Source organism: Pseudoliparis swirei, chromosome 24 (genome assembly GCF_029220125.1).
Source record: "Pseudoliparis swirei isolate HS2019 ecotype Mariana Trench chromosome 24, NWPU_hadal_v1, whole genome shotgun sequence".
Taxonomy (NCBI): Eukaryota; Metazoa; Chordata; class Actinopteri; order Perciformes; family Liparidae; genus Pseudoliparis; species Pseudoliparis swirei.
In genome coordinates this window covers 25179326-25204112 of record NC_079411.1, presented here as the reverse complement: position 1 = coordinate 25204112, position 24787 = coordinate 25179326, and the positions used below count along the sequence as shown (strand labels likewise).

General features: G+C 43.5%; 3 protein-coding genes across 3 annotated transcripts; all 3 read right to left on the bottom strand.

Moving 5' to 3' along the window:
* Positions 1 to 17: 17 nt before the first annotated feature.
* Positions 18 to 6907, bottom strand: nol11 (nucleolar protein 11). The gene is made up of 14 exons (XM_056408556.1): positions 6741 to 6907; positions 6079 to 6192; positions 5240 to 5296; positions 4856 to 5004; positions 4633 to 4690; positions 4213 to 4354; positions 3570 to 3776; positions 2972 to 3048; positions 2429 to 2552; positions 2184 to 2275; positions 1121 to 1183; positions 836 to 1020; positions 485 to 610; positions 18 to 294 (listed from the first exon to the last, which is right to left on the bottom strand). The coding sequence occupies exons 1-14, from the start codon at positions 6885 to 6887 to the stop codon at positions 69 to 71; spliced, it is 1767 nt and encodes a 588-aa protein (XP_056264531.1). The 5' UTR covers positions 6888 to 6907; the 3' UTR covers positions 18 to 68.
* A 3022-nt stretch (positions 6908 to 9929) lies between these two features.
* On the bottom strand, positions 9930 to 14874 carry LOC130189647 (beta-2-glycoprotein 1-like). The gene is made up of 8 exons (XM_056408559.1): positions 14646 to 14874; positions 13733 to 13909; positions 13444 to 13540; positions 12593 to 12669; positions 12089 to 12277; positions 11422 to 11601; positions 10714 to 10911; positions 9930 to 10045 (listed from the first exon to the last, which is right to left on the bottom strand). Exons 1-8 carry the CDS (start codon positions 14719 to 14721, stop codon positions 9981 to 9983), a joined length of 1059 nt encoding a protein of 352 aa, XP_056264534.1. The 5' UTR covers positions 14722 to 14874; the 3' UTR covers positions 9930 to 9980.
* Positions 14875 to 15740: 866 nt separating this feature from the next.
* Positions 15741 to 24543, bottom strand: LOC130189646 (beta-2-glycoprotein 1-like). Its single transcript, XM_056408557.1, has 9 exons — positions 24476 to 24543; positions 24041 to 24216; positions 23606 to 23785; positions 23004 to 23100; positions 22819 to 22895; positions 21969 to 22154; positions 21700 to 21879; positions 21372 to 21569; positions 15741 to 15981 (listed from the first exon to the last, which is right to left on the bottom strand). Exons 2-9 carry the CDS (start codon positions 24108 to 24110, stop codon positions 15890 to 15892), a joined length of 1080 nt encoding a protein of 359 aa, XP_056264532.1. The 5' UTR covers positions 24111 to 24216; positions 24476 to 24543; the 3' UTR covers positions 15741 to 15889.
* Between the last annotated feature and the right edge of the window lie 244 nt (positions 24544 to 24787).

Below are 24787 nucleotides of genomic sequence, written 5' to 3'. Positions count from 1 at the left end.
ATGTGGGTAGGGGTTGAATCTATGATAAATAACACAATGTGACAGCATTGCATGGTGCAAATATTGGGTCAGAGAGAGCGTGCACTGGCAGGATACAGTAGGACAGCTTTGTGCAATCCGACTGGACAGATCTGTTCTGGTAGCGGTGAGGTCATCTCCTTGTCCTGTTGTGCTTTGGTGAGGCTGGAGCCATTCAGCAAGCCGTCCGGGTTGCACTCTCGAGCGATCAGGGTTTCCATGAAGTTGACACTGTCGGGCTCCAGGATCCCTTTCTCCGCATCAATGTCTGACATGCTGAAAGACCAAGGCAGAACCACACACTGTTTATTTCCCCACGCCCATTTTCCTTTACATCGAGTCAGGCTAATAATCCGATTAAACCCTTATTCCCCAAAAGATGTTACTTTAGTGCCCATGGGGGTAGACCCCGAGCCAGAGTCATCAGTTTGGGGGTGTACACTTCATTCAGAACCATCAGTTATACCTGATGAAGGCCTTCAGGCAGGCACAGGTGACGGCTTCAGGGATGTCAGGGAAGAACTGCAGGCAGAGCTGACACATGAAGTAGTCCTTCTTCTCCAGTACCAGGAGCACAAGGTCGGGACACACACTGTTGAATGTCATGATGGTGACTGGTCACACTCAGAAGAAAGAACACTCGTGATGGTAAACCCTCTCAACTATGACATTTGCATTTAAAAAACAGGTTCAGAAATATATCCTGCAGACTGAATACCAGTTAAATAGTTTTAAGATGCATATATATATCATTTTCAGTTATACGTTTCACTCAAAGAACAACATCGCCTGGATCCCTATGCCATGCCTTACTGACCTGTGGCAGAGGCACCGAGTGTGCACTAGCTGAGCCAGGCTGCTGGGGGTATAGAAGACTGGATCCTGCAGGGTCCGGGACACCAGGGTTGATGCGAGCTGCCCCAACAAGGGCTGCAGATCCTGGATGTCTGTCCTTGAGAGCAGCATATCCACCTCTCTCTGGACCTCTTCTACCGGTGCCGTCTGCATGAGGAAATTAAAATGTTTTTTTATTTTATTATAAAATGACAGTTTCAGTGTTTTGCCAGAGAGCCATAAAAAACTAAATAAATCATTTTCTTACCTTGATGAGCTCCAGGACTTGGGAATGTGTTAAACTATGTGCTGATTGGCTCTTACGGTTTCTCTGTATGGAAAGAGAGGAATAAAACCATGGATGATAACATTGACGAGTTAATCACTGAACCATTACTCGCACAAGTTGAAAGGAGAGAATTGCCGACTCATGAAATCTGTTTCACGTTCATCAACTGGTGTTGTTATGGATCTATAGTGCGCAAGCCTGTTTAAGATAAGGCCGCCCTCTTTACACACTCATTTAGGTTCCCCAACACTCCCCCAACAAAATCATCAATAAACTTCAATGTGTCCAGAACTCTGCCGCCCGTCTGCTCACCTCCACCAGACGCTTTGAACACATCACCCCGGTCCTACAGCACCTCCACTGGCTCCCGGTCAAGTACAGGATAGACTTCAAGCTTCTACTGATCACCTACAAAGCCCTAAACAACATGGCCCCTCCCTATCTTTCAGACCTCCTCCACGCTCCAACCCGTTGCCTCAGGTCCACCGGCACAAACACTCTGAAGATCATCAGGACCAAGCGCCGGACCTGGGGTGACGAGGCCTTCTCGGCAGCTGCACCCCCCACCCTCTGGAACACTCTCCCCATCCACATCCGTCAGGCTCCCACCCTACCATTATTTAAGCAAGCCCTCAAAACACACCTCTTCCAAATCGCGTTCACCTGCTAATCCCTGACCCTGATACGACTCACAGCTTCTCCAGTTTGTCTCCCCGTTTGTTTTCCTTTCTTCACGTTACTGTTTGTCTTGTCTGCTAACTTTTTGTTCTGTTCTGTCTGTCTCTTGTTCCCTGTAAAGTGTCTTTGGGTGTTTAGAAAAGCGCTATAGAAGTCCGAATTATTATTATTATTATTAGGTTACCATTATAGAGAAATCTACCAATAAATGAAAAATTACAGAAAAAGCAGACATGTATGTTTAGGAATTGTCCCCTCGACACAAGACACAATTCTATACATTTTGTGTACTCTAAATCAGCAACTAGGGTTTTCAGGGCAGCGTGTGGGAGCCATCTAGTCTCTAGTATCAGGTTCAACAAACCATCTTCCTGCTCTCCACTGTTCTCGAGGGATGAGCTTTCTCTTCATGCAGGATGTTATTCCAAGACGGCACAGAAATGGGAGCTTTGGACTCTGTTGAAGAGAGAAAAAACAAGGTGTACCGAGTGAACAACTATGCAGTGTCGAATTAGTGCAAGACAATGTTATTGTCGTATTATTTAATGTTAAATTAGTCTACTCGGGCATCAAACATTTTTGCAGTGCTGCATATTTGTTTTAGCTCACCTTCAGTCTTGACCTGCCTCAGTTTTCCCAGCGCGCTGGCCAGGGAAGATTTGGGGCACTCGAATGGAATAACGGAGAGGGTTTTCCCATGTGAAATAAATAACTTGTTCCAAAAACTCCATAGCTAGATCAAAGACAAGTGAATACAAACAGGAATTAAAGTTAGCATAGATTAACAGTAATAACATGAACTAGGACAACTTTTTAAGCGTCAATACTAAGAATGTAAACTGCCATCGAGTCGTGAGGAGGGACAGTGAGCCCTGTCACAGTGGAGAGCAGCCACAACGCTCTGCCAAAGTCATACAGTCCTCCATCAGCACCCAGCAGCTGGAAGGACAGGGAACTTTGGCCTGCAGTGATTAAACCATGAGGTAAGCTGGAATGAGTGGTTGGTTCATGCGCTCGTCAACGCTCTAGGGCCCTGCTGTCAGCATAGCTAAAAAGCAATACCAGTATTTGTTTCAGCCACTGAATATATAACAGACATGAAAACAAAAAAGTATGTTGGTGGGTTATGTGCACGCACGCACACATTCCTACCTGTCCGTAGATTTTACCAGTCATCTCTTTCCCTGCCTGAAGCGTCTGGAAATTGGTATTCCAGATGCAGAGGAAGTCTGAAAGATCAAAGACGGAGAGCCATTCACACAAACTGGAGTCACATGGCTTCAGGTCATCAACAAAAAAATACTTGTTTTTCTTCATCGCAACACTAGACGGAGACATTAAAACTAAATTAATCTTGCTCAGTCATAAAAAACTACCATGAACTTTAATCAAGTGATGCCTTCTTTCCTTATTCTCATTCCTTTGTTGGTGGGTAGGGTTCACCTTTACTGGACAGATGACAGTGTAGAGGCAACAGATTGGCATGCCTTTAATTATTGTTATTATTTAATGGCTGCATCAGCCAATTAAATTTGTTTGGCTCTTTCTCCACTGTGAACGTTTCATACCGACAACCTGGAGGGCACAGCTCTCTGCATATCCCAGATTGACTTGAGATACATCTTGCCTAAAATGGCACTTTTAGCAGAGTGAAAAACAGCCAGCTGCTAATGCAACTAATATCTGAAAACCTGTCTGCCTCACATGAAGATCACAAGGGTTCTACTCAGTGTGATAAAAACGCATTTACCTTTGCCGGATCCGGCAGAGGGGTGGGGAACACCCACAACAGCGACATGGGCTTCGTCCAGGGCCTGAGCCGATGCAGCCTCCAGGAGGCCCTCCCCGACGGGAAGACTCAGCAGCAGACTGCGAGGCAGCTGAAAAGCCTGGGCCCCCTCATCAGTGACCTGGCCCCGCTCAGAGACTACACTCTGGTATACATGACCATTAGGGTCTGGATTGAAGGAAACGCAGAAAATAGATTATTGACGAACTCATCACAAATATCTTACATATGCTATACAATGTGGAACTTGAAGTAAACCTACAAAATGAATGTGGAACTAGTCACTAACTATTTTCTGTTGTTCACTGATCTACAAAGTAACTCACAATATCAAAACCGTAAACAAAATCTGCACACGGCACAACAAGATTGTATCTTTAGCAGCGTCCTGGTTAGTCGACCACGTCGTCTGACGATAACTTAGCTTTTCCTTGGTTTGGAATTAGTGTGTAAACTGGCAACTTGTGAAGCAATTTTGTCTCTCAACTCAAACTCCAGTCTTGCATCTCAACTTGCTAAGCGGACCGTAAACCATGAGCGGTGCAATGAAAAGGAAGTCCGCGAAATTACACTAAAATTACTTTCGCAGGAAACTCAGACTTACAGAGATAAAGCAGGCGGATGTGTTTATCCCTGTAGGAGGCCGAGAAGCTGAGCGGGGAAAGACCCGGCTCCTCCCTCTCCAGCCGGTACCTCTGTAGGGTGTTGGGATTCAGTCTCTGCAGGTACAGGAAATGATCTCCTTTCTGTGGGACGACATTGACAGCAAAAGCAAACGGGCCTTAAAAAGAACAACAACAAAAGAGTTGATTGACCTGTCCAAGGACAAGTCAAAAGGACAACATTAATTGTTGGTAAACGGGTCAAACAAATACAAGGCATTCTCATGCAGGCCCATGAGCTACACCACTCAAAGTATTTACAAGATACAAGAGCAAAGATTGCTTGAATCGGGAAGTAATTTCATTTAGTTCGCAGCTTTTGTCACTCCTGTGAAATGCAAAAACAGCTTAAATGATGTTACCTGTTCGGTTGTGAAAATGACATCCTGATGTGACTCTGTCACTATGTTGGTGCTCCACCTAAAGACAAAAGTAAAAATTAACGACACGCTACAGGTGAGACTGCTGCACAGCCCGAACTATTGTTAGAAATTGAATTGTCAATATAAACTGTTAAAATGCAAACATCCCTCTCAATCCAGATGAAAACCTAAAGGGTTTACTGGGGCTGTAAGTGATACTGACCTAATGGCCTCTTCTTGTGCCAGGACTTCCTCTATAGGCTGCTGCGGAGCAGAAAGTAGAGAGTCCAGGAGCCTCACAGCTCCTCTTTTGAACAAGACCACAGGCTCCGCTCCAGCCACACAGTGGACCCTCCAGATATCAGCTGACACCTGGAGAGAATTCATACACAGGAGAAGGAGTGAGGATGGGCTCAGGTTGGAGTGCTGTACTGTGTGAATCAGCTGCTTCCAGCATGCTTGGTGGAAAACAACAGTCATCGTCTCCCATTGTATTATTCGTCCCGTCTCGTCGCTCTCTGTTGACAATGGTGGCTTTTCAAACTGGATCAGGCGGCTGCACCTCCGCCGAGATCAGACAACACATTGTTCAAACCAGTTCACGTACGGTTGCTTTGAAGGCCTGATCCAAGAGTAGGTGTTCTTGCTTCCAAATTCTGATCACCTGCAAAAAATAAACGCAAACAAATTCATTATTTATTACAGCGTAAGGGCAGATATTTCTCAAAGGACCGATCTACAGCGACACCGAGAGCCTATATGAAAGAAAGTCACTCACGATTTGGTTTATTTAACAAGAACCACACACGGCCAGACCTTTAAATGAAGTAACACTATGGAGTGAATAAGAAATCCTGTGGACATGGCCGACTGAACATGGTCTCATCTTGCAGAAACACAGTTAGTACAAGTTTACAGAAAGAAAAAAAGCAACATTTAATTCACTGTTGCATGTTTGCGTTTACTTCCTTGGTTTTATTGTATGGAATAATTGATTCATTTTACTCCGTTTCTGTACAGGCGGTGCTATAGAGCGAGCACACCGACACCACCAACCAGTGTTGCCAGGTCCGCGGTTTTCCCGCGGAATTGGGCTACTTTTGAAGTGTTGCCGCGGGTTGAATTTTGTGTCCGCTGGTTCGGGTAGACCTAGTTTGCATGCAAATTACATTAATATCTTGAAATAAAAATCCATATTTTAAATGAAATAATTTATTTATACCCAAATCCTACCAAACTGACTCCAGATCAGCACGTACACACATGGACATGGACTTTAAAAGCAGTGTATATGGTTTGGCACGGGCATATTTTGAGTTCTGATATTGGGCTGGTTTTTGGGCTGGTTTTATTGGCCATTGGGCTGGTTTTGGGCTGGTTTTGATTGGCCATTGGGCTGGTTTTGTCACACAGACCTGGCAACCCTGCCACCAACAGCTCGCATACCTTGCTATCCGAGACCGCAACATACTCCTTGGTCAGCGGGTTGTAGACCGCTGAACAGGTCAGTGTCTGTCCTTGCTTCACCGTCCAGCTGCTCAGCAGCTTCTGGTCCGAAACCTGTCGGGGCGGCGAACACATGCATGAAAAGAGGGCCGGGAAATGGCACCAATGACTCTCCAACACAACACACATATGTGTGTGTGTGTGTGTCTACACCACACACACACTTCCTAAAACTCTGCGCCGGTGCCATACTGTGCCCACCTTCGTGCGAGATGGAAGATTACGAAACAATCAAGTGAAGCCAATTTTGAAAAGGAGCTGCGGGGTAAACCGCTTCGCGGTACGGGGAGCAGTAGGTTAGTTACATTACAGTAATATAACGTTACACTCAGAGCGGAGCGCAACGGCTAGCAAGCTTTGCGACCGTTAGCTCACGTGTGCCTGTTTTTTTTACGCCGACACACCGCTTACTACAACTAGAGCAACCGGAGCTGACGATGTTCGCGTAAGAGGAGTCGGTACCATCACAGCTAAAGATATCCGTGTCGTGTGTGTGTTCGGTGGTTTCTGCCAAGAACAGCCGAGGATGCCAACACGAGTTCTCCAGGTCGCGCCGATCAGTTGGTTACGAGAGCCTCCTCGAAACAAACGTGAAACGTTACCTTGTACAGCGTGACCGATCTGGTTGAGTCGGTGACGACCACATGGTCGCTGTCTCTCTCCGCTTCCACCCCGAGAATGCCTGAATTTGACTGATTTTGAGTTGCAGCAAGTCTGCACAACGTGTATCCCTCATAGAGCGCGGCCATGCTGGACGAGAAGAAGGAAGAATTCGTAGGGTCTCGCGAGATGAGATGAACGCTTGTCAGAGGCATGCGTGGTTTCCGTCGAATTGTGCGTGCCCGCGCGTGCTCCTCACCGAGATTTGTCTTGCATCTCGCGGGTGCGCGCACAGTGTAAAGCGTGAATTACCAGAAACGCTGATTTAAGTTGCAACGTACTGTTTTAAAAACGAAATTATCTCTTTTGTTATTTTTAATCAATGGTGATACATGATATGAACTCTTTAGTTTACTAAAGTTAAAATTTAAAAGTTTATTTTATTGTCATTGTACAACGTAACAAGTTTAAAAAGTTGTTTGTGATTAAGATTAGATAACTTATTATAACGTGGTGCATTTTTATGTCGCAATAACTTGTAAATATCTTGTTTTTTTCAAGAAATACATCTTGTTATAACAACTCTTGGGTAGAGCCATACCTTATTTGCATTGTAGTCCATGTAGTTGCAAGGAGAGGGCGAATTCTTATATATTTTCTCTTTTTTTCAGTGGGGGAAGACTCCAATGAATCAAATATACTCCCCAAAATAATGTTGAATAGAAGTAACACAGGCGGGTCGAATGTGAATATACACAGTAAGCCAATAAATCCACTCGCCACTAGCTAGAGACAATGGTACAGATTCACAGACAATAGTGATCTCTATGGATGAAGGGTTAATAGAAGTAATCAAATATGTGATTTTTCTCGCAGGTCAACTCAAAGTTCGAGAGAACCCATATTCTGATGCATTTGGACTGGAGCCTTTGGATGAATCTCATGGATGTGGGGAAATGGAGCAGAAAGGGAGGGAAATTGCTTATTAAAGGAAACATCCTGTCTGCACAAAATCAAATTGTGTCATCTGATCCTTATAGAGCCTCTCAGGCAGGTGAAGGAGATAGGTTTAACTGCTGGAAACATACCTCTCAGAAAGAAAACTGGATGTGGGTTGTCTGTACAGTTTCACTTCCTGCTGTTACTCTCCACCTCAAACTTTCTGAGGCTTTCTGAAAGGAGAATGTTATGTAACACATGTGTTTATGGGTACGGTCATAGCTCCATGTTTGTGTGTTTATAATTCTTTAATTAAAGTTTGTAAAGGTGTAATACAACAGAATCAGAGTCCAAATTGGATAAATTACAAATACATTGGGTATTGCATTGAAGATACATAGTTTTACTGAATATGAGTTTGCCAGAATGATCATCCCTAATCGATAAATTTGACGAGGAAGTATCACTCAGATGAGCAGTCCTACAATGACCTGTCTGGCTTGGAAAAAACACCAGTAACACAGTGACATAAATGATTCACAGATAGTGAACTTATAAGTCAACTTGTCAACAGTAGCAAATATGATTACCATTAGTTTAAACTATGGAATAGAAAAAAAATTAAAAATTAAATAAAAGTCTGTGAGTGAATAGAGTGTTTCAAACAGATACATATTATACAATAGCTCAGTATCGTTAAAGTAAAGGCACTGGCCCTGGTTTCCCCTCCAATCTTTATCTTGCTTGAGTTTATGATGCACATTAATCAACGTTGAGATGAATAAAGATGAATTTGACTGATATTGTTCTTCTTTTTTCAAGTTTTCCATAGATATTACATACATAATGTTGTTATCTTGAATTATGTTGATTACAATAATAATCGTATTGTGTAAATCGAATATTGTGACAGCCTTACAGTGTCCCTTTACTACCAATGCCTCACATCAACCGAAAAATCTAACATTGGATTAATCAACATTTTATGTGTCTCCTTACAGAACTTAGGTCTTTAGAAATGGTTGTAACATTATAGGCAGGTCAGCGTTACACACATTCTTGGTGACCTCATTAGATTGCTGGAGGGCTCACTGGAGAAAACCCTTGGTCCTCTGAAAAATCGTGACCTCTTTACCTTCAGGGAATATGCAGTCCGGACAATAAGCAGAAGGACACTTTGGGAGTATCGGAATATCAAAACCGACACGCAAATGGCATGAGCAATGACAGTAAAACTGATATAATCACAAGCACATTGCATGTCTTCACAGATGTCATGGAAAGTGTTGTAGAGTGTGAAGTGATCTGCAGGTCATGTAGTAGGGTGTTGCTTCGTGCACGCAGTCTCTCTTTTCAATCTTAACCAGGTCATGGTTATTTTTTAGCTCACCCTTCTCAGAGGACATGAGATGTTCAGGTTTGGCTCTTCATGGCCAATCTGCCTTCATTTCGCCAGGAAGAATGTTTTCTCTGGCACACACAACCAAATCTCAAAGTCAAATTTGGCTGGCTTTAAAAAGAGAGCAACATGTCTGCTTGATCTCATGGTCAGAGGACCTATCCAAATACCTATCTATGTATGATACCATGGGGATACCACAGCTGGACTTGCAGCGTTGCCTGGGCAAGAGGCCAAAATGGATTAGGAGTTGACTTTGCGCATAGAACAATGCCTTATTAAGGTTAACAAATACTTTGTGTACTTATCAAAAGTTACCTATGCTTTTTGCAGGTACAAAAAGGATACAATACATATTATTATCTATTAATTAACACGTATTACAAGGACCTTAAGTACTCCTCAGTTAAGAAGTTATGCATATTAATTGCACAACGTTACTTGCATTATATATTACTTTTAATCATAGAAAATATGAAATACAGATGACCAGAAAGGGAGTATAGAAAGAAAGGTAGAAGATCATCTTGACCTGTGCATACCGTGAGTGAAAGAGTCATTTGTGTGGGAAGGAACTTTAGAAAGTCTCCTATAATCGGGTTATTGGCTGGCACCACCACACTAAAAATTGTTTTTGCAAATGTGAAGTACAGGTTGGCAAGAATTTCAGGTATAATGTAGTTTCCCTGTGTAATAGCTTCCAAGGTGAAATAAAGGAGCATCCCAACCAATCAGGAAGTTTTTTTCTTCAGTTTCTCAGTGTCCAATTCCTACAAATATGTGTGGCTATTTATTTAATGTTCAAGAAGACTGAACAGACAGAAGAACAACAACCAGAAGACAGGAACACATATTGGTTATGGAAGTAGTTTAATAATAATCAGAGAAGGGATCTGCTGTTGTTTCAGCACTGTTCGATTTCTGATGGAAGTGAACTTGAACGAAAGTGGTAATCAATACCTCTGGGTTCTAGAAAAAAGACACAGACAGAGAACCGGTCAGAATACATTTACTATAATAGAGGCAAATATAATTTATGGTCAAAGTGTTTATCTTTTATAATTTACTGATCATGTTGAAAAAATGTTGCCCCCAAAATCATCCACATGTCCTGTTGTGATTTACTGTTCACTGCAGGGTGGAGCAATAATAGGTTTTATGGGAAGTGTAGCTTCTCAATTGATATGACCAAGCCTTATGATAATTTGTAAAAGACTGTAAATATGCCCCGGCATGTCATTCTTTCAAATGCATGACATCATTAGAATACTTGTTATTGCATTAACTAATTTACAAGTTATTGTTATTACCAATTACTATTTGGGGAAATGGGGAATAAAAACTATACTTTTGAACCCAGAGGACAACCACTTGGCTATGAAATACTTGGATTATGTGCCAGCACGAGCTGTTCTGATAGTTTAAGTGTACTGTACATCTGTTATGTTATCAATAGTTTTTAAAACACTATTTCTTAGGAAAACAGCAGACACAAGCTGGCGCTGCTTGTCTCAGGTTGAGTGATATTCAAGTAAATTTGAAGAATATATTTTAAAAATACAAAATAATTAAAATGGAACAAAGTAAAGTCTATAGTATTCTGGCTATTGGGTGATATGTTGTGAAATATTTCTTACCCTTAAAGCATTCAGGGATTGTGAGTCTTCCATCGGTGCACTGGGTTGGCACTGCATAGCCACATTTCCGGACCGTGTCCTCGCAGTAGACTGAGACAATATCCTTGTGGAAGATTTTGTTAGGCTGCAGGTGTTTGATCCAGATTTTCTGTCCTTTGTATAAAATCCTTGCTTTCTGTATGCCAACACTGCAAGGAGCTATATGTGACAAGTAGAAGAAACAAAAAACATTATTTGATGAAAAGGATTGTGTTGTTTATACTGTATGTCCTACACTGGACATTGAGAGTGGTTACCTACCCATAAAAAAGAGGAGAAGTTTATATTAGATGGCAAATGACAGTTTAGGTCATATGCAGAGGCATTAAAATTACAATTCTAACTCTGAAAAGCATTTCCAAATGTATATACACTTATGTAATGGTCAACGCAGATGAAACAATTGTTATTGGGTTGTAGTAAAATTGAGAGTAAAAGAAATGGAAAAAGGCTGATATGGAATTATCAACACCAAAAGTCCCGGACAGAGTTGGAAAGGAAACATTCCTATGCCACCCTCTACTACAGAACGGAACTCTCGAAATCAGCTACAAGCAGGTCTCAGGATCTTCACCTGTCAAGATCACCCAAGAAATGCGGCTATCACCAGAATGTGTCATGTATAATCATAATAAAATAAATAAACGGGCATATTGGTTACAGTCCTACCTTTGCAGGATGGCTTTTCAGACCATTCCCCATTCTGCTGACAAACAATCTCAAGGCTTCCTTCGATGTCATAGTCTCCATTGCAGCCATATTTGACTGTTTCCATGTAGTCATATTCTCTTTGGTCGCTGCTGGACACGAATCCGTTGTCAATGTTCTCCGGTGTAGGACAGGTCACCACTGTAACAGAAATAATTTAGTCCATCCATTAGAGAAACTATTTTTTCCATATGTTTGCCAGTTGTCTGCTAAGCATCCCAGTTGAAGTGTATTGGGAGATGGTGAATACCAGAGGGGGGTGCTATTGCATCTAATTTGTTCTTAGTGTGTCTTCTCAGCTCCCACTGTTGTATCGTTATTACATTCTAGCTGTACTACCAACAGTGGAGTGACAAAATCCTCCATATTCTCCAAAACAGTTTGTTAGTTTTTTCTTTTTTTTCATGAAAGAGATTTCACATCGTGCCTCACGGCCCATTAATAAAATATTCACCAATCTCATACTATACTCGTCATTTTATTATTATAATATTTGTTAGCATCATCATGCTTGTTGAAGTCTCACAACGGTTTAAAACACAGTTGTGGTCACTAAATGCTTCTTGCATTGCATACATTAACTCTTCTTGTTATTATCGCAGCAGCTCCTGCTCTCAAACCTTTATACCTTGACATTCAGGGGTCTTGGTCCAGTTGCCGCTGCTGGTGCACTGGGTTCTCGGGTTGCCAATAACTACGTACGGAGGCAGACACGTATACGTCCCTCCGACGCCAAAATCAGTGGTGTTCCCTCTGATGCTCTTGTCATAAATTATCATCCCAAACTGTGGGATCGGTAGGAGACCACAGGTCACGGCTACGAGAAAAGAGAGAGAAAATACCCATTATCTATATATATATATATATATATATATATATATATATATATATACATGCTTGCACTGTGTAATGTCTCCATTTCTTAGTGACCGTATATTTCTTTTATCATTTTGCATTTACAGCAGGGCAAATTGAGTGATAGCTTAGATACTAAGTACAATTGTGTTGTTACTGGCCTATAGGGACATAATCATTCAATGGGCTGCCTGTCATCTAAAGCCACAGAAAATCCAGTTGTATGCTTTCTTATTTATTTCTTTGGCCTTGCAGAAGGATGTAATGGTTCACACACTCTTGCACTCTGGTACTTGTGCGCTCCATGTTCCATTGGCAAGACACACCATGGTGCTGTCTCCAGTCAAGGTGTACCTGTGTAGAGAAGTCAGATCATTTGGTCAGTTTATGCTTCGATTGCAAATAAATACACAAAATACACTGGGTTGTCTTAAAGGAACAGCGTGTAGGATTTAGCGCCATCTAGTGGTAAGGTTGCTTTGCAGATTGCAACCGACTGAAGCGTCTACTAGAATCTTTATGACATCATTTGTAAACCTCGAGGTACAAAAGAGGTCTGCACACTGTTAGGCTTCAAATACTATGTGTATTCCTCTTGTTTTCTTTTAAGTAGATCAAAAGGTTGCATGATAATGTGCAAACTTCCTTTGTGCCCGACAGTTACGTATTTTTTGCGTATGTATGCTCACACCTGGTCCCTCGTATGCAAAGTCAACTTGCAATTGTTGGTAAAACAGATGACAAAGAGATGATATATATTAACATATTTAATGAAATCCTTCTTTATAAATACCAGAACATATTTACTTGGCATGTGGTCGCAGGGAAAGTCAGATCAACAGCCGTGTGCCCTGCTGATTTAAGGTAATCATTTTGTTTTAAGAACTTTTAAATCCACTACTCATTTCCAGTGTTTGAATTATCTTTGCTTGATCTTCACAATTCCTTCACAGCATGTTGCCGGTTGCCAACACTTTACTTAACATTCTATACTACTGTCGGGTCTGCTCAATACACTTGTTTGCTTGATTAGCTCCATTTGCTTTTTCAAAATGCCAGAGTGTATAAGGGACAGAAATGTGACTCAAAATGACACAATGAAATTCAACAGGATGTTTTTTGCTTTACCCTTCATCACACGTAAAGTTAATCCTACTCTGAAACACGACATCCTCATAGAACGATTCTCCATGAGCCAATGGATCAGGAGAGGGACACCGTTTTGCTACAAGAGAGAAAACAGTACAGAGAACACGTGTGAATGGAAGGGTTTTGCTTCTGGTATTAAGAATGCAAACATAGAAATATGAATAGAAATAATATTATAGATGAAAGTACAATAATCACATAAATAAATAAAATTCTCCTGCCAAAATGCATTGCATTTTTCGATCAAATACAATCACTGGAGACCCACGTATGCACAATAATTTGGTTTTCGTCCATTCTCCACTGGCACCACAAGCAATCTTCAGAGGTCCCTGCACGGGGGTGTATCCCTGATGACAGGACAGCGTTAACTCCCGACCGGGGTTAAAGAACCTCTGGAGCCCATTCGTCTCAATGTGGGCAGCCAGCTCAGGCCTGAAACACACTGCGAGGACACATGGATTTAATTAGGATTATGTAAAGACTCTCAAATGACTTGGAAACAAATATTCCAATAGATTCAAACGATCCAGAGTCAAAACACGACAAGCTAATGGACATTAATGCATTAATGTTAAGCATTTCTTAAAGCCACGTGTGTGTCCCACCTGAAATAGAAGAAATGTGTGTGTATGTGTCGTAACATATTGTATTCATACACAACCATTTCGTTATCACATAATTATATTATTGCTTTCTGTTACCTACAAAATTATATGCGATGCAGCAACAGCAACATCTGCTGCAAGTTGATTATTGCGAAAGAGTGAAACTGTCTTCAGGGCTTTACTTAAAATAGTATTAACTCTATTGCATATTTATGTCAGCCATTTAAACAGTATGACTGGCAATGCTGGCAACATTTGACAGGGAACGAGTAGCAGAAACTTACATCCAACAACAAAATATACTATTTCATAAAGCCATAAAAAGCTTTTTCCTTCAGTCAGCTCCACAACACATTGAGACAAACCATCTCAGACTACAAATGAAATGAAATAATTGATTTGTATGCCTGCAAATCTAAACATGGTCATTGCTACTTCAGCAAATGCCGTGAGAATGAGTTTCTTGTAACATTACGTGAAGATAAAAGCCATGAAAACAGCAAAGTAATGACTGTGAATGTGTGCAGTTTGAGCCTTGTCAAATTCCCAAAAGTAAGAAATAACAGCAAATACCATTGTCTTGGTTGGATGCCGCGGTGGTAAAATACACAAATGGACAAAGCAGAGTCAAAGCCAGCATACGTTCCATCCTCTGTAGAAATGTGCAGACGCTCCTCTGTTCTTTCCTGTGGTGTCTTCTTCACACACTGAACGCTTGTCCCCTCTTTCACTGCTGCGTGAGCTCCCCGAACAGTAAACAGATAACAGCAGCATGAAGTAACTGCTGGCTGGAGATCCTTGTTTTTTTTCCTTCTTGCTTTCTTTTGCAATAACAGATGGTAATCCTCGTAACATTTTACTGGAAGTGAAACGCTCCAGCAGTGGACTTTCCCTATTGCTGCAATGTTATGAAACTCCAATTGGCCCCATTTTGCTCTTGCTCAAATCCGATCAAAGAGCACGGATGAATCACTGCTAAGAATGTCATTTTGGTAATGAGGTGTAAGAATGTTTATTTCCATAAATGTTCCTCTCGCACCCAGATGATGTGCATCAAGGGCAATTGATAATGCAATCTCAGCACAATGATAAAAAGAATAAAGAGTTATTGCGTACGGTTCTCAGAAAGAAGTGAGATTTATAATGTCTCTCTCAGCGATCAGCTACTTCAGTTTGATATAAATGTCAACATTTAAACCAGTTGAAGTTTTCACTACCAAAGCTAAACAGTATTTTATTGCTTTGTACTTTAACTGGGTTGAGATCTACGAAGCCAAACGCTATAAACACATGCACACAAACCGTATTTGCTAAAGGGGAGAATTTAAGATTTGCATAAGTTTGATCTATTTTTGTCCTCAGCCGTTGTGTAATTTCATACCACTGTCTTTCGATATTTCACTACCCATAACTTCATCAGCTTTTCTGAAAAAAGCACCTCTGAGTGTTGTTCACACCGTGATATCACCGAAGAGCGGTTAAGGTCACATATGAGTCAGATTCACCCTAAATTCACACATGAATGAGGTGTGAATTGGTATCAAACGTCCTGGGAAATTATGACAGATTGCAGCCACACATATTTAATATCTTCAGTTTTCATTGTAACCGCAGTTGTATGTTCAGTATGTACTGGTATGCATCAGTGGATTATTTACTCAGACTCTCTCAGGTTCCAAACATTTTTCTTTGTTTTATTCATCATGACTTTATTATTAGCTGGCACAAGGAAATACGTGTCATCTGTCTTCTGGAGCAGGGTCCAATCGTTCATATTTGATCAGTGGCCATAGTGTTTCAGGACATTCTGTTCAAAGCTATGCAGGTAGTGCTGGGGGTGAAGTAGTACACGTTGTGATTTCTGATGGAAGAGTTTTGGCCCTCAAGGTGTACTCCACCTTGCCCGGTTCTTAAAGCAGGAAAAAGAAAGGGAAATTGTTACGATCTCAGACACTTAGGAACTAGGACCCAATTGCACGACCCGGGAGACAGAGATAAAGTATTTGTAAGTACTTTACTTTTCGGTTCTGCAGTGAACAAAAGCGCTCACGTAGTGAGGGATCAAAAACTTTTCAAGAGCACAACATAACCCGACCTGATCATGGCAAAAGACCAGACGAACTGACAAGGAACACTGGGAGACAGGGGAATTTAAGCACATGGTAACAAGACACAGGTGGGACCAATCAGGGCGGGCTGACACTGATGAGCATAGGAGACAGGTGTGATGACAGGTGAAAACAATCAGGAAGCCTGGAATGAGAGAAAGCGAACATAAATGACCTGAACCTCTCTAGCATATCTGTCGGTGCACAACAGTACCCCTCTAGGGCCAACTCCTGATGGCCCAGGCTGATTGTAAAAGTCGTGGATAAGAGTCTTGTCTACGATAAATGAAGCAGCTATCCAGCTTCTAGCCTCAGGACCGTAACCCTTCCAGTCTACCAGGAATGCTTTGCCCTCCCCTATTACGGACCTCCAGTAGCTTACGGACTTGTAAACGTCACCCCTTCAAAGAACTGGGTGCCTCTCAAGTGGAGGGGCGAGGCGGGGAACAAGGTCACTCACACACCGGCTTCTACTTCTACTAAACGAACGGTGCACTCTCAAGGTCCTGGGAGTTGCAAGCGTCCGACGCTGGGTTGATGACTCTGGACACTGGAAACGGACCCACAAATCTCGGAGCCAGTTTCTTTGAGGCGACATGGAGTGTAGTCTTTTAGTAGAGAGCCACCTTTTGGCCTGGACTGTAGGAGGAGGCGACCCCCGCGATGACGTCCGCAACAGCCTTCATCCGAGCTGAACTGGAGAAGAGACTGTGAGCACCAGCCCAAACTCTGCGACAACGTCTGATCATGGCATGTGCCGATGGAACCATCACCTCTTCCTCGTTGTTAGGGAAAAGTGGAGGCTGGAAACCATTGACACAATGGAATGGAGAGAGACCTGCGCCGTGGGAAAGATGGGCAAGGCAACCTCGACCCATGAGGTGTCACTCCAGGTGGTCTGGTTCGAGACGAGACAACGTAGCGTAGTCTCTAGTTCTTGGTTCAGACGCCCGACTGTCCATTTGACTGAGGGTGATATCCTGATGACAGGCTGACGGTGGCACCTATGAGTCGACAAAACTCTTTCCAGAAGGCGGAAATGAATTGTGGACCCCTGTCGGAAACAATGTCATTAGGGAATCCATGGATCCTGAATACGTGATTCATCATGACCTCTGCGGTGACTTTGGCAGAGGAAGCTTGGTCAATGGGATGAAGTGAGCCATTTTGAAAATCGATCAACCACTGTTAGAACCGTAGTCTTGCCTCTGGATGAGAAATCCTGTCACAAAATCCATCGAAATGTGTGACCAGACGGATGGGGGGAATCGGCGGGCGGGAGCAAGCCCATCTAAACTTGAGATGAGGTCTTATTACACCTCGGCACATAGCCGCGCCCATACCGGCCACATTTTTCTTCATGGATGGCCACCAGAAACGTTGTTGAATCCTGAACATTGTTCTTGCTACTCCCGGATGGCACGAAGCACAGATGAGTGAGCCCAGTGGATGACCTGGAGTGAAGAGCCTCAGGAACAAACAGCAGATTGTTGGGACACTCGCTAGGCGCTGATTCATGACATTTGCCTCTTTAACGTCTGACTCCACTTGCCAGGAAAAGGCTCCGATCACCCGGTTAAGTGGAAGGATGGTCTTGGGCTCTACCGCAAGTGGTTCGGGATCGTAGGCGAGACAAAGCATCGGGTTTTGATTCTGAGACCGGACGAAAAGAGAGTGTGAAGTTGAATCTACTAAAGAAAAGTGTCCACCTGGCCTGGACGGAGTGAGACGCTTAGCCTTTCTTATATATTCTAGATTCTTGTGATCTGTCCAGACTAAAACGGTTGCTCTGCACCCTCCAGCCAGTGTCTCCATTCCTCGAGGGCAGCTTTTACAGCTAACAATTCCTTTTTTTTCCCCATAATTCCCGCTCTGCCGTTGTCAACTTCCGCGACAGGTAAGCACATGGATGCATCTTGTTGTCTTCTGCAGAACGTTGAGACAGTACTCCTCCAATTCCCTCATTGGAAGCATCCACCTCGACCATAAACTGGCGGGGGGATCTGGAATGTGAGTATGGGAGCTGATGTGAATCTATCTCTGAGAAGTTTGAAAGCAAGATCCGCCTGGGGGTCCACTTGAAGGAACCTTAGGAGAAGTCAGAACATGCAGAGGAGCAGCAACAGAACTGAAATTCCTAATAAACTTCCTATAGAAGTTAGCAAATCCTAGGAACTGCTGAACCTTTTTCCTGGAGTCTGGTGTGGGCCACTGGGATACTGCACTGACTTTCGTGAGGATCCATTTGGATATGATTAGGTGAGACTATGTATCCTAAGAAAGACACCTCTTCTGTGTGGAACTCGCACTTCTCTGCCTTGACATATAGCTGATTATCCAGTAGTTTCTGCAAACTGGCGGACTGGCGGACATGGTTAACATGAGATTTAGCGTCTGGGGAGAAAATCAGTATGTCATCCAGATACACAAACACTGAAATATTCAAGAATTCCCAAAACCTCATTCACAAAAGCTTGAAAACAGCGGTGCATTGCACAGTCCAAAAGGCATTACCAAGTACTCATAGTGACCATTCTGAGTGTTGAATCCAGTCTTCCACTCATCCCCTTGTTTTATTCTAACCAAGTGATATGCATTTCTTAAATCCAACTTGGTGAATATCTTGGCCGTCTGAAGCAGTTCAAAAGCAGATGACATGAGTGGCAGAGGATAGCGGTTCTTCACCGTAATGTCATTTAGTGGACTGTAGTCTATGCAAGGTCTCAGAGACCCGCCTTTCTTTCCCACAAAAAAGAATCCCGCTCCGGCTGGAGACGATGAAGGACGGATAATCCCTGATTTGAGTGAAGAGGAGATGTATTCATCCATTGCTGTTCTCTCAGGTCTCGAATCGAGTAAAGTCTCCCTTGGGAATGGGGCCGGTAAGCCCTGTAAGAGATCAATGGGACAGTCAAAATCTCGGTGAGGAGGTAGCGACAAGGCTTTAGACTTGTTAAACGCTTCTTTAAATCATGGTAACAGGAAGGTACCTTGTGTAGATCAGGATAGTCAGGGTGATCTATAATGATCCTACTAGAGTCTGTTGGTGCATTAACAGGTTAAGCAAAGTTTACACCTGCCCTTACAATCCTCTCCCCATTCCTTAACTTTCCTGAAGGCCAGTCTATGTGAGGATTGTGGATCTTCAACCAAGGAAACCCCAAAATAATCGGGTGCTGAGTCGACTCAAAAATATGAAATTGCATGCTCTCGGTATGGTCCTTATTTATAGTAATCTGTATGGGCTCAGTGCAATGGGTAACTGTGAACAACAAGCGTCTAAGGCACTGGCACTAACAGGATGAGATAGCGGACAGTTTTTATTTTTAGCTGTTTGACTAGGCCCCAGTCTATAAGGCTTTCGTCAGCCCTTGAGTCTATTAACACACCCTGGTCAATGCTCTGATTGTTAATACAAATGTCTACCTGAGGAACAGGGCGAGGGGGGAGTTCTGGGAAACTTGCTCACCAGCGCCTCCTTTTGACTGGTGAGCACGATCTTTCCCGGCATGAAGCGAGTTGATGACCCGGCTGGCCGCAGTAGAAACAGCAACCCTCCCAGACGGCGCTGCCTCTCCTCCAGAGAAAGCCTGGTTCTTCCAAGCTGCATGGGTTCACCGGAGTCATTCGGAAGTGTAGTCCTCAGATGGTCCGGTAACATGAGCTGGAAATCCTCCGCTGGCGGCGCTTATCCACAAAGCGAATTCTGGAAGCTGGGAATAACATCTCGGTTATCGTGACGCCCCTCTCTTTTCCAAGACGGTTATCGATCCGGATGGCCACAGCGATGAGGGATTCCAGATCCGGGTGTCTCCAGTGGAGCCAGCTGGTCCTTTATCGGTTCCGAAAGTCCTGTCATGAAGGCGTCGAAGAGGCGGAACATTCCATCCGCTGTCCGCTGCTGCTGTACGAAACTCGATGGCATAATCAACCACCTGACGGTTGAGCTGACGATTTGAAACAGTCTTCTGCTGGCCTCCGTAGCAGGCGATGAGTGGTCAAAATGCGCCTCATAGTCTCTATGAAATCGCCAATGAGTAACATAGTTCGGTGTCTCTAGACCATTCTGCAGTAGCCCAGGCTGCAGCTCTTCCCGTTAAATGAGACACAATAAACGCCACTTTACCATGCTCAGATAAAAAGCTGCTGAGTTGTGTTGAAAATGCAGATCACACTGTACCAGAAAGGCTCTGCAATGAAGAGTCTCCGGAAAATCTCTCGGAAGAGCCAGCCGTAACGGGAGGAAACAGCCTGACCTGGGTCGTCAGCTGGAGTATTGACAGGCAAATTCTCAGCTGTGGATGACGTCACCGGAGGAGCAGTCTGTTGATGAGTGAAAAATTATTCATTTGGGCAACCAGTCGTAGCATCTGTGTAGTCAATTCTTCCTGATCACCGGCCTGGCGTCCTCTCAGCTCTTGTATTTCCGCGCTGACTTTGTCCAGTTTATCCTCCTGATGAAAAATCGTCACGCCTGTACCGACAGAGCGGCGTAGCGTTCTTTGGTCGGCTGGGTCCATAATGTGGTCACTTCGTTCTGTTACGAGCCCAGAGACTTAGGAACTAGGACCCAGTGGGGCGACCCGGGAGACACGGATAAAGTATTTGTAAGTACTTTACTTTTCGGTTCTGCAGTGAACAAATGAAAGCGCATTTAGTTTAGTGAGGGATCAAAAACTTTTCAAGAGCACAACATAACCCGACCTGATCATGGCAAAAGACCAGACGAACTGACAAGGAACACTGGGAGACAGGGGAATTTAAGCACATGGTAACAAGACACAGGTGGGACCAATCAGGGGCGGGGCTGACACTGATGAGCATAGGAGACAGGTGTGATGACAGGTGAAAACAATCAGGAAGCCTGGAATGAGAGAAAGCGAACATAAATGACCTGAACCTCTCTAGCATATCTGTCGGTGCACAACAGAAATGTATTACAGTAATCATAAAATGCATTGCTGCATAGAAACACAACAGGCTTTTCCAAAGACGTGTAATGAGCAATCTGATTTCCTGTGCCCAAATATCAAGGATAGCATTAGAAACAAGTTGGATTTCAAGGATTTGCATCTGTTCATGGTGCCTTCATTTAAAAATCTGAATGCATTTGTATTCGTAAGTATCTGTCCAGCTTTCAAATGGACGGAACTAGAACATTTTGAATTGGATTGAGCTGTCAGGAACTCACCCACAAAGCACTCTGGGATGGGGATGTTCCCGTTGTTACAGGTGCTGGCCACAGCGTAGCCACACCTCGCCTCTCTGTTCAGACAATAGAAGGCAACGTGTTCTCCATGGAGGACTCTGTTGGGTTTCAGGTCGGCGATCCAGAGCTTCCTGGCGTTGTAGAAGATGCGGCCTCTTTTGATGCCAACTTTGCAGGGAGCTGCATGGGACAAACAGTAACCTCTCAGCTTGTTTATGGATGCGTGTGGTTCACTAATCTACTCCTGATCTAGAATGATGAATACATGAATTCAGATTAGTTTTCAACATCTGATTTCCCCACGACTCACCTCTGCAAACTGGCTTGGAAGACCAGTTTCCTGAGTTCTGGCACTGTACCTCAGCCTCTCCATCCAGAATATAATTCTCATTGCAGGCGTACTTAACCGTCTCCTTGTATCCATGTTGTCTCATCACAGCGAAGGTGATGAAGCCATTCCGGAGGGCTGTTGGGATGGTGCAGCGCACCTCTGGGATGATCACAAAGGCGAGGAGGCGGTATTTAGTCGTGAAAAGGATGGTCAAAGTACACGGAGAGACCCTGTCACGCCGCGCGTACCTCGGCACAGCGGCGGCTCAGTCGCGCTTCCGTCGGCCATGCAGGATCCCCTCTCATAGCTTGGTGCCAAACGTGGGTTACACTCGTATGTCCAGCTTTGCCCGTACCTCGTGGTGCTTCCAGTAAACGGCTTATCATAGACGATCCTTCCATCTCGAGGGGACTTGGGCAGTGGACAGTTCACAACTGTGAGAAGAAAAAACGGTGACGCTACAACTCCGCTGCATTTTTTGCTTTGTGAGCATTAACAGGTGCAATGTACGGCATCCATGGAAGATATGCTCTGCACACTGCATGAATGAATGAATACGTTCATTGTCATTATACCTCCTCGCTGCCTGATGGATCATGGAGGTCTGCATCGTGATCCATGACTCCTAACAACTATTCATGCACTCTGTCATACTCATTGAATGTGTTGTTACTCTGTAATGCTTCCCTCTGTACACATCACATCTATTGCATCTGTCCATCCGGGGAGAGGAATCCTCCTCTGTTGCTCTCCTGAAGGTTTCTTCCCTTTTTTTCCCCCGTGAAAGGGTTTTTTCTATTTCTTGGGAGTTTCTCCTGTTCCAATGTGAGGTCCTGGGACAGGGAGGTCGTAAGTGTACAGATTGTAAAGCCCACTGAGGCAAATTTGTAATTTGTGATAATGGGCTATACAAAATAAACTGAATTGAATTATCTTGTCCAAAATAATCTCACTTACTTAAAAAACAAGTGCATGAATAAATAATAAGTTTCCTTTAAGGTTCGACAAAAATACATTGGATGTTAACGTTTGCTCCCCATTGAACAACATAGCGTCTGTTATCATTTCCATTGCATATACAGTATTGTCCTCCAGTACCTTTGCAGAGAGGCGGTGGGTTGCTCCAGGTACCATCATGTGAACAGATGCTCTCATTGGCTCCTTGCATGACGTACCTGACAAAGTTCACACCATTCTCACATTACGGTATTGTAAACACACCTTCTGATGATCTGTTTGGATCTTTTTAAAACATTTTTTTCTTCTATCTGAATCAATCTTACCCGTCATCACATGTGAAGTTAAGCACACTCTTGAATGGAGCTTCTGTCCTCCCCATTGCTAGAGGTTGCAGAGGTCGAGGTATTGGGCACATCTTGGCTGCAGAAGAGACGGTTCAGTACGACTGCACATACACACATTGCAGAAGCAACCAAATGTGAATCACTGGTATATTCTTAAGGTCAGACGATATCGGACTAAATCAGACAATAATATACTGATAACCCTGTATTTTGATAAAACTGTTGAAAACTCTTATTTTGCTCTTATTATTTTATTAATTGTTTCCTGGTTGATACATAATGAATAATTAAAGGAAGCTAATTATTTTGCATTTGGACCTCACCATGTGACAGAAGATGAAGTAAAATATATCCTGCTACACACTGGCAATGATTTCTCTGGGGTTAGGAGCCTAATACATAAGCCAACTATTTTTCTCCCGTCTTGCTCATACCTTCTACTTTTGGATTAAGAATATAATTTAAGAACTCCAGCTGTTTTAGTTTTGCACCGCTGCATCACTAAACGTTAGAGGACAAACACTGCATTGCTACGATGGTGTAGACGGCAGAGTGAGAGTCCAACAGCTCAGTGGACTCACGGGTGCATGCCAGGTCTGCCGGTGTCCATCCTCCCGCGTCGGTGCAGGTTAGCTTTCGAGGGGTCGCCGTCGAAGGCAAGAAACCCCTTTCACACACCAGGTTCACCTGATCTCCGACCTCATACACACGATTTAGGGTCAACTCCTCGATCCCCTCAGCGACATCAGGACGGCTACACACTGGACCAGAAAGATTCACAGGAATAATATGACAGTATACGCCACACCGCATAATCCACCGTGTAGACCAGAACATCGTGCACACTTTTGAAGCTTTTGACTCGACACCATACATTTTCTACAAAAGATACATTCAACATAGATAAAGGCCAGTGATGAAAAGTACAGAAATACTTGCAGCATGTGACAAAAGAAACACGAAAGAGTCGATTCATGCTCAAAGACACATAAAGCAATCATCCTGCTCTATTTTACCGTTCTTGGATGTTACAGCCGTGTATAAAGCCACTTGGCAAAGGAGAAGCAGAGCCAACGCAGGAGCCATCTTCTCGTGGGTGAACTCTCCTCAGTGGAGCCAGCATGAGGCCTGCCGCTGGGTAAAAGGGCCCGATAGCCCGCTCCAATCTCCAATCAGATGCCAGGGTAAGCTCCTATTGATTGAGCACAAAGGTCTTAACTCTTGCATATTTACCCAGAACTGGTCGATAACCTTGATTTAGTACAAGAAGCCAGCAGCTTGATTTGAACTCATAAATAATGATTCCAAGACACTGTACAAATACACACGCACACACACGCACACACACACACACACACACACACACACACACACACACACACACACACACACACACACACACACACACACACACACACCACACACACACCCACACACACACAGAGGCTCACTCAGTGGAGAATAATGTCCAATCTGACTGCAGGCTGTGAGAACCACAGTAACGATTCTCTGGCCAGCCGACTGCTGCGGAGGGAGCTGAAGGGACAGAGGAAATACTGTCTGAATGAGCTGAAACATTAGGCTGTGATGGCATGTTGCACATTTCTCTTTTCCAACTCCTTTCTGGGCTCTTTCCGTTTGTTTCCCAGTTCAACCACAGGGGACATTAAAGTTGTATCTTTCTGCTCATTAGTCACTGCAGCTTTTATTTTCTCGTATGCCAGTTTTCCCATTTCCATCTACTTTATTGTACAAACACACAC

Bases quoted from the DNA above. Each gene is read 5' to 3' on its own strand.
- LOC130189646 (XM_056408557.1), bottom strand. From the start codon at position 24,110: ATGGCTCCTGCGTTGGCTCTGCTTCTCCTTTGCCAAGTGGCTTTATAC. The intron at 21,880-21,968 runs GTACGCGCGGCG...TGATCATCCCAG, and splicing joins TGAGCCGCCGCTGTGCCGAG to AGGTGCGCTGCACCATCCCA. The intron at 21,570-21,699 runs GTGAGTCGTGGG...TGTCCCATGCAG, and splicing joins TTCCAAGCCAGTTTGCAGAG to CTCCCTGCAAAGTTGGCATC.
- LOC130189647 (XM_056408559.1), bottom strand. From the start codon at position 14,721: ATGGAACGTATGCTGGCTTTGACTCTGCTTTGTCCATTTGTGTATTTT. The intron at 11,602-12,088 runs GTATAAAGGTTT...TTTCTGTTACAG, and splicing joins CAAGACCCCTGAATGTCAAG to TGGTGACCTGTCCTACACCG. The intron at 10,046-10,713 runs GTAAGAAATATT...TCTTTTTTCTAG, and splicing joins AATCCCTGAATGCTTTAAGG to AACCCAGAGGTATTGATTAC.
- nol11 (XM_056408556.1), bottom strand. From the start codon at position 6,887: ATGGCCGCGCTCTATGAGGGATACACGTTGTGCAGACTTGCTGCAACT. The intron at 5,297-6,078 runs GTATGCGAGCTG...TATTTTTTGCAG, and splicing joins TTGCGGTCTCGGATAGCAAG to GTGATCAGAATTTGGAAGCA. The intron at 2,276-2,428 runs GTGAGCTAAAAC...TCTCTTCAACAG, and splicing joins GAGGCAGGTCAAGACTGAAG to AGTCCAAAGCTCCCATTTCT.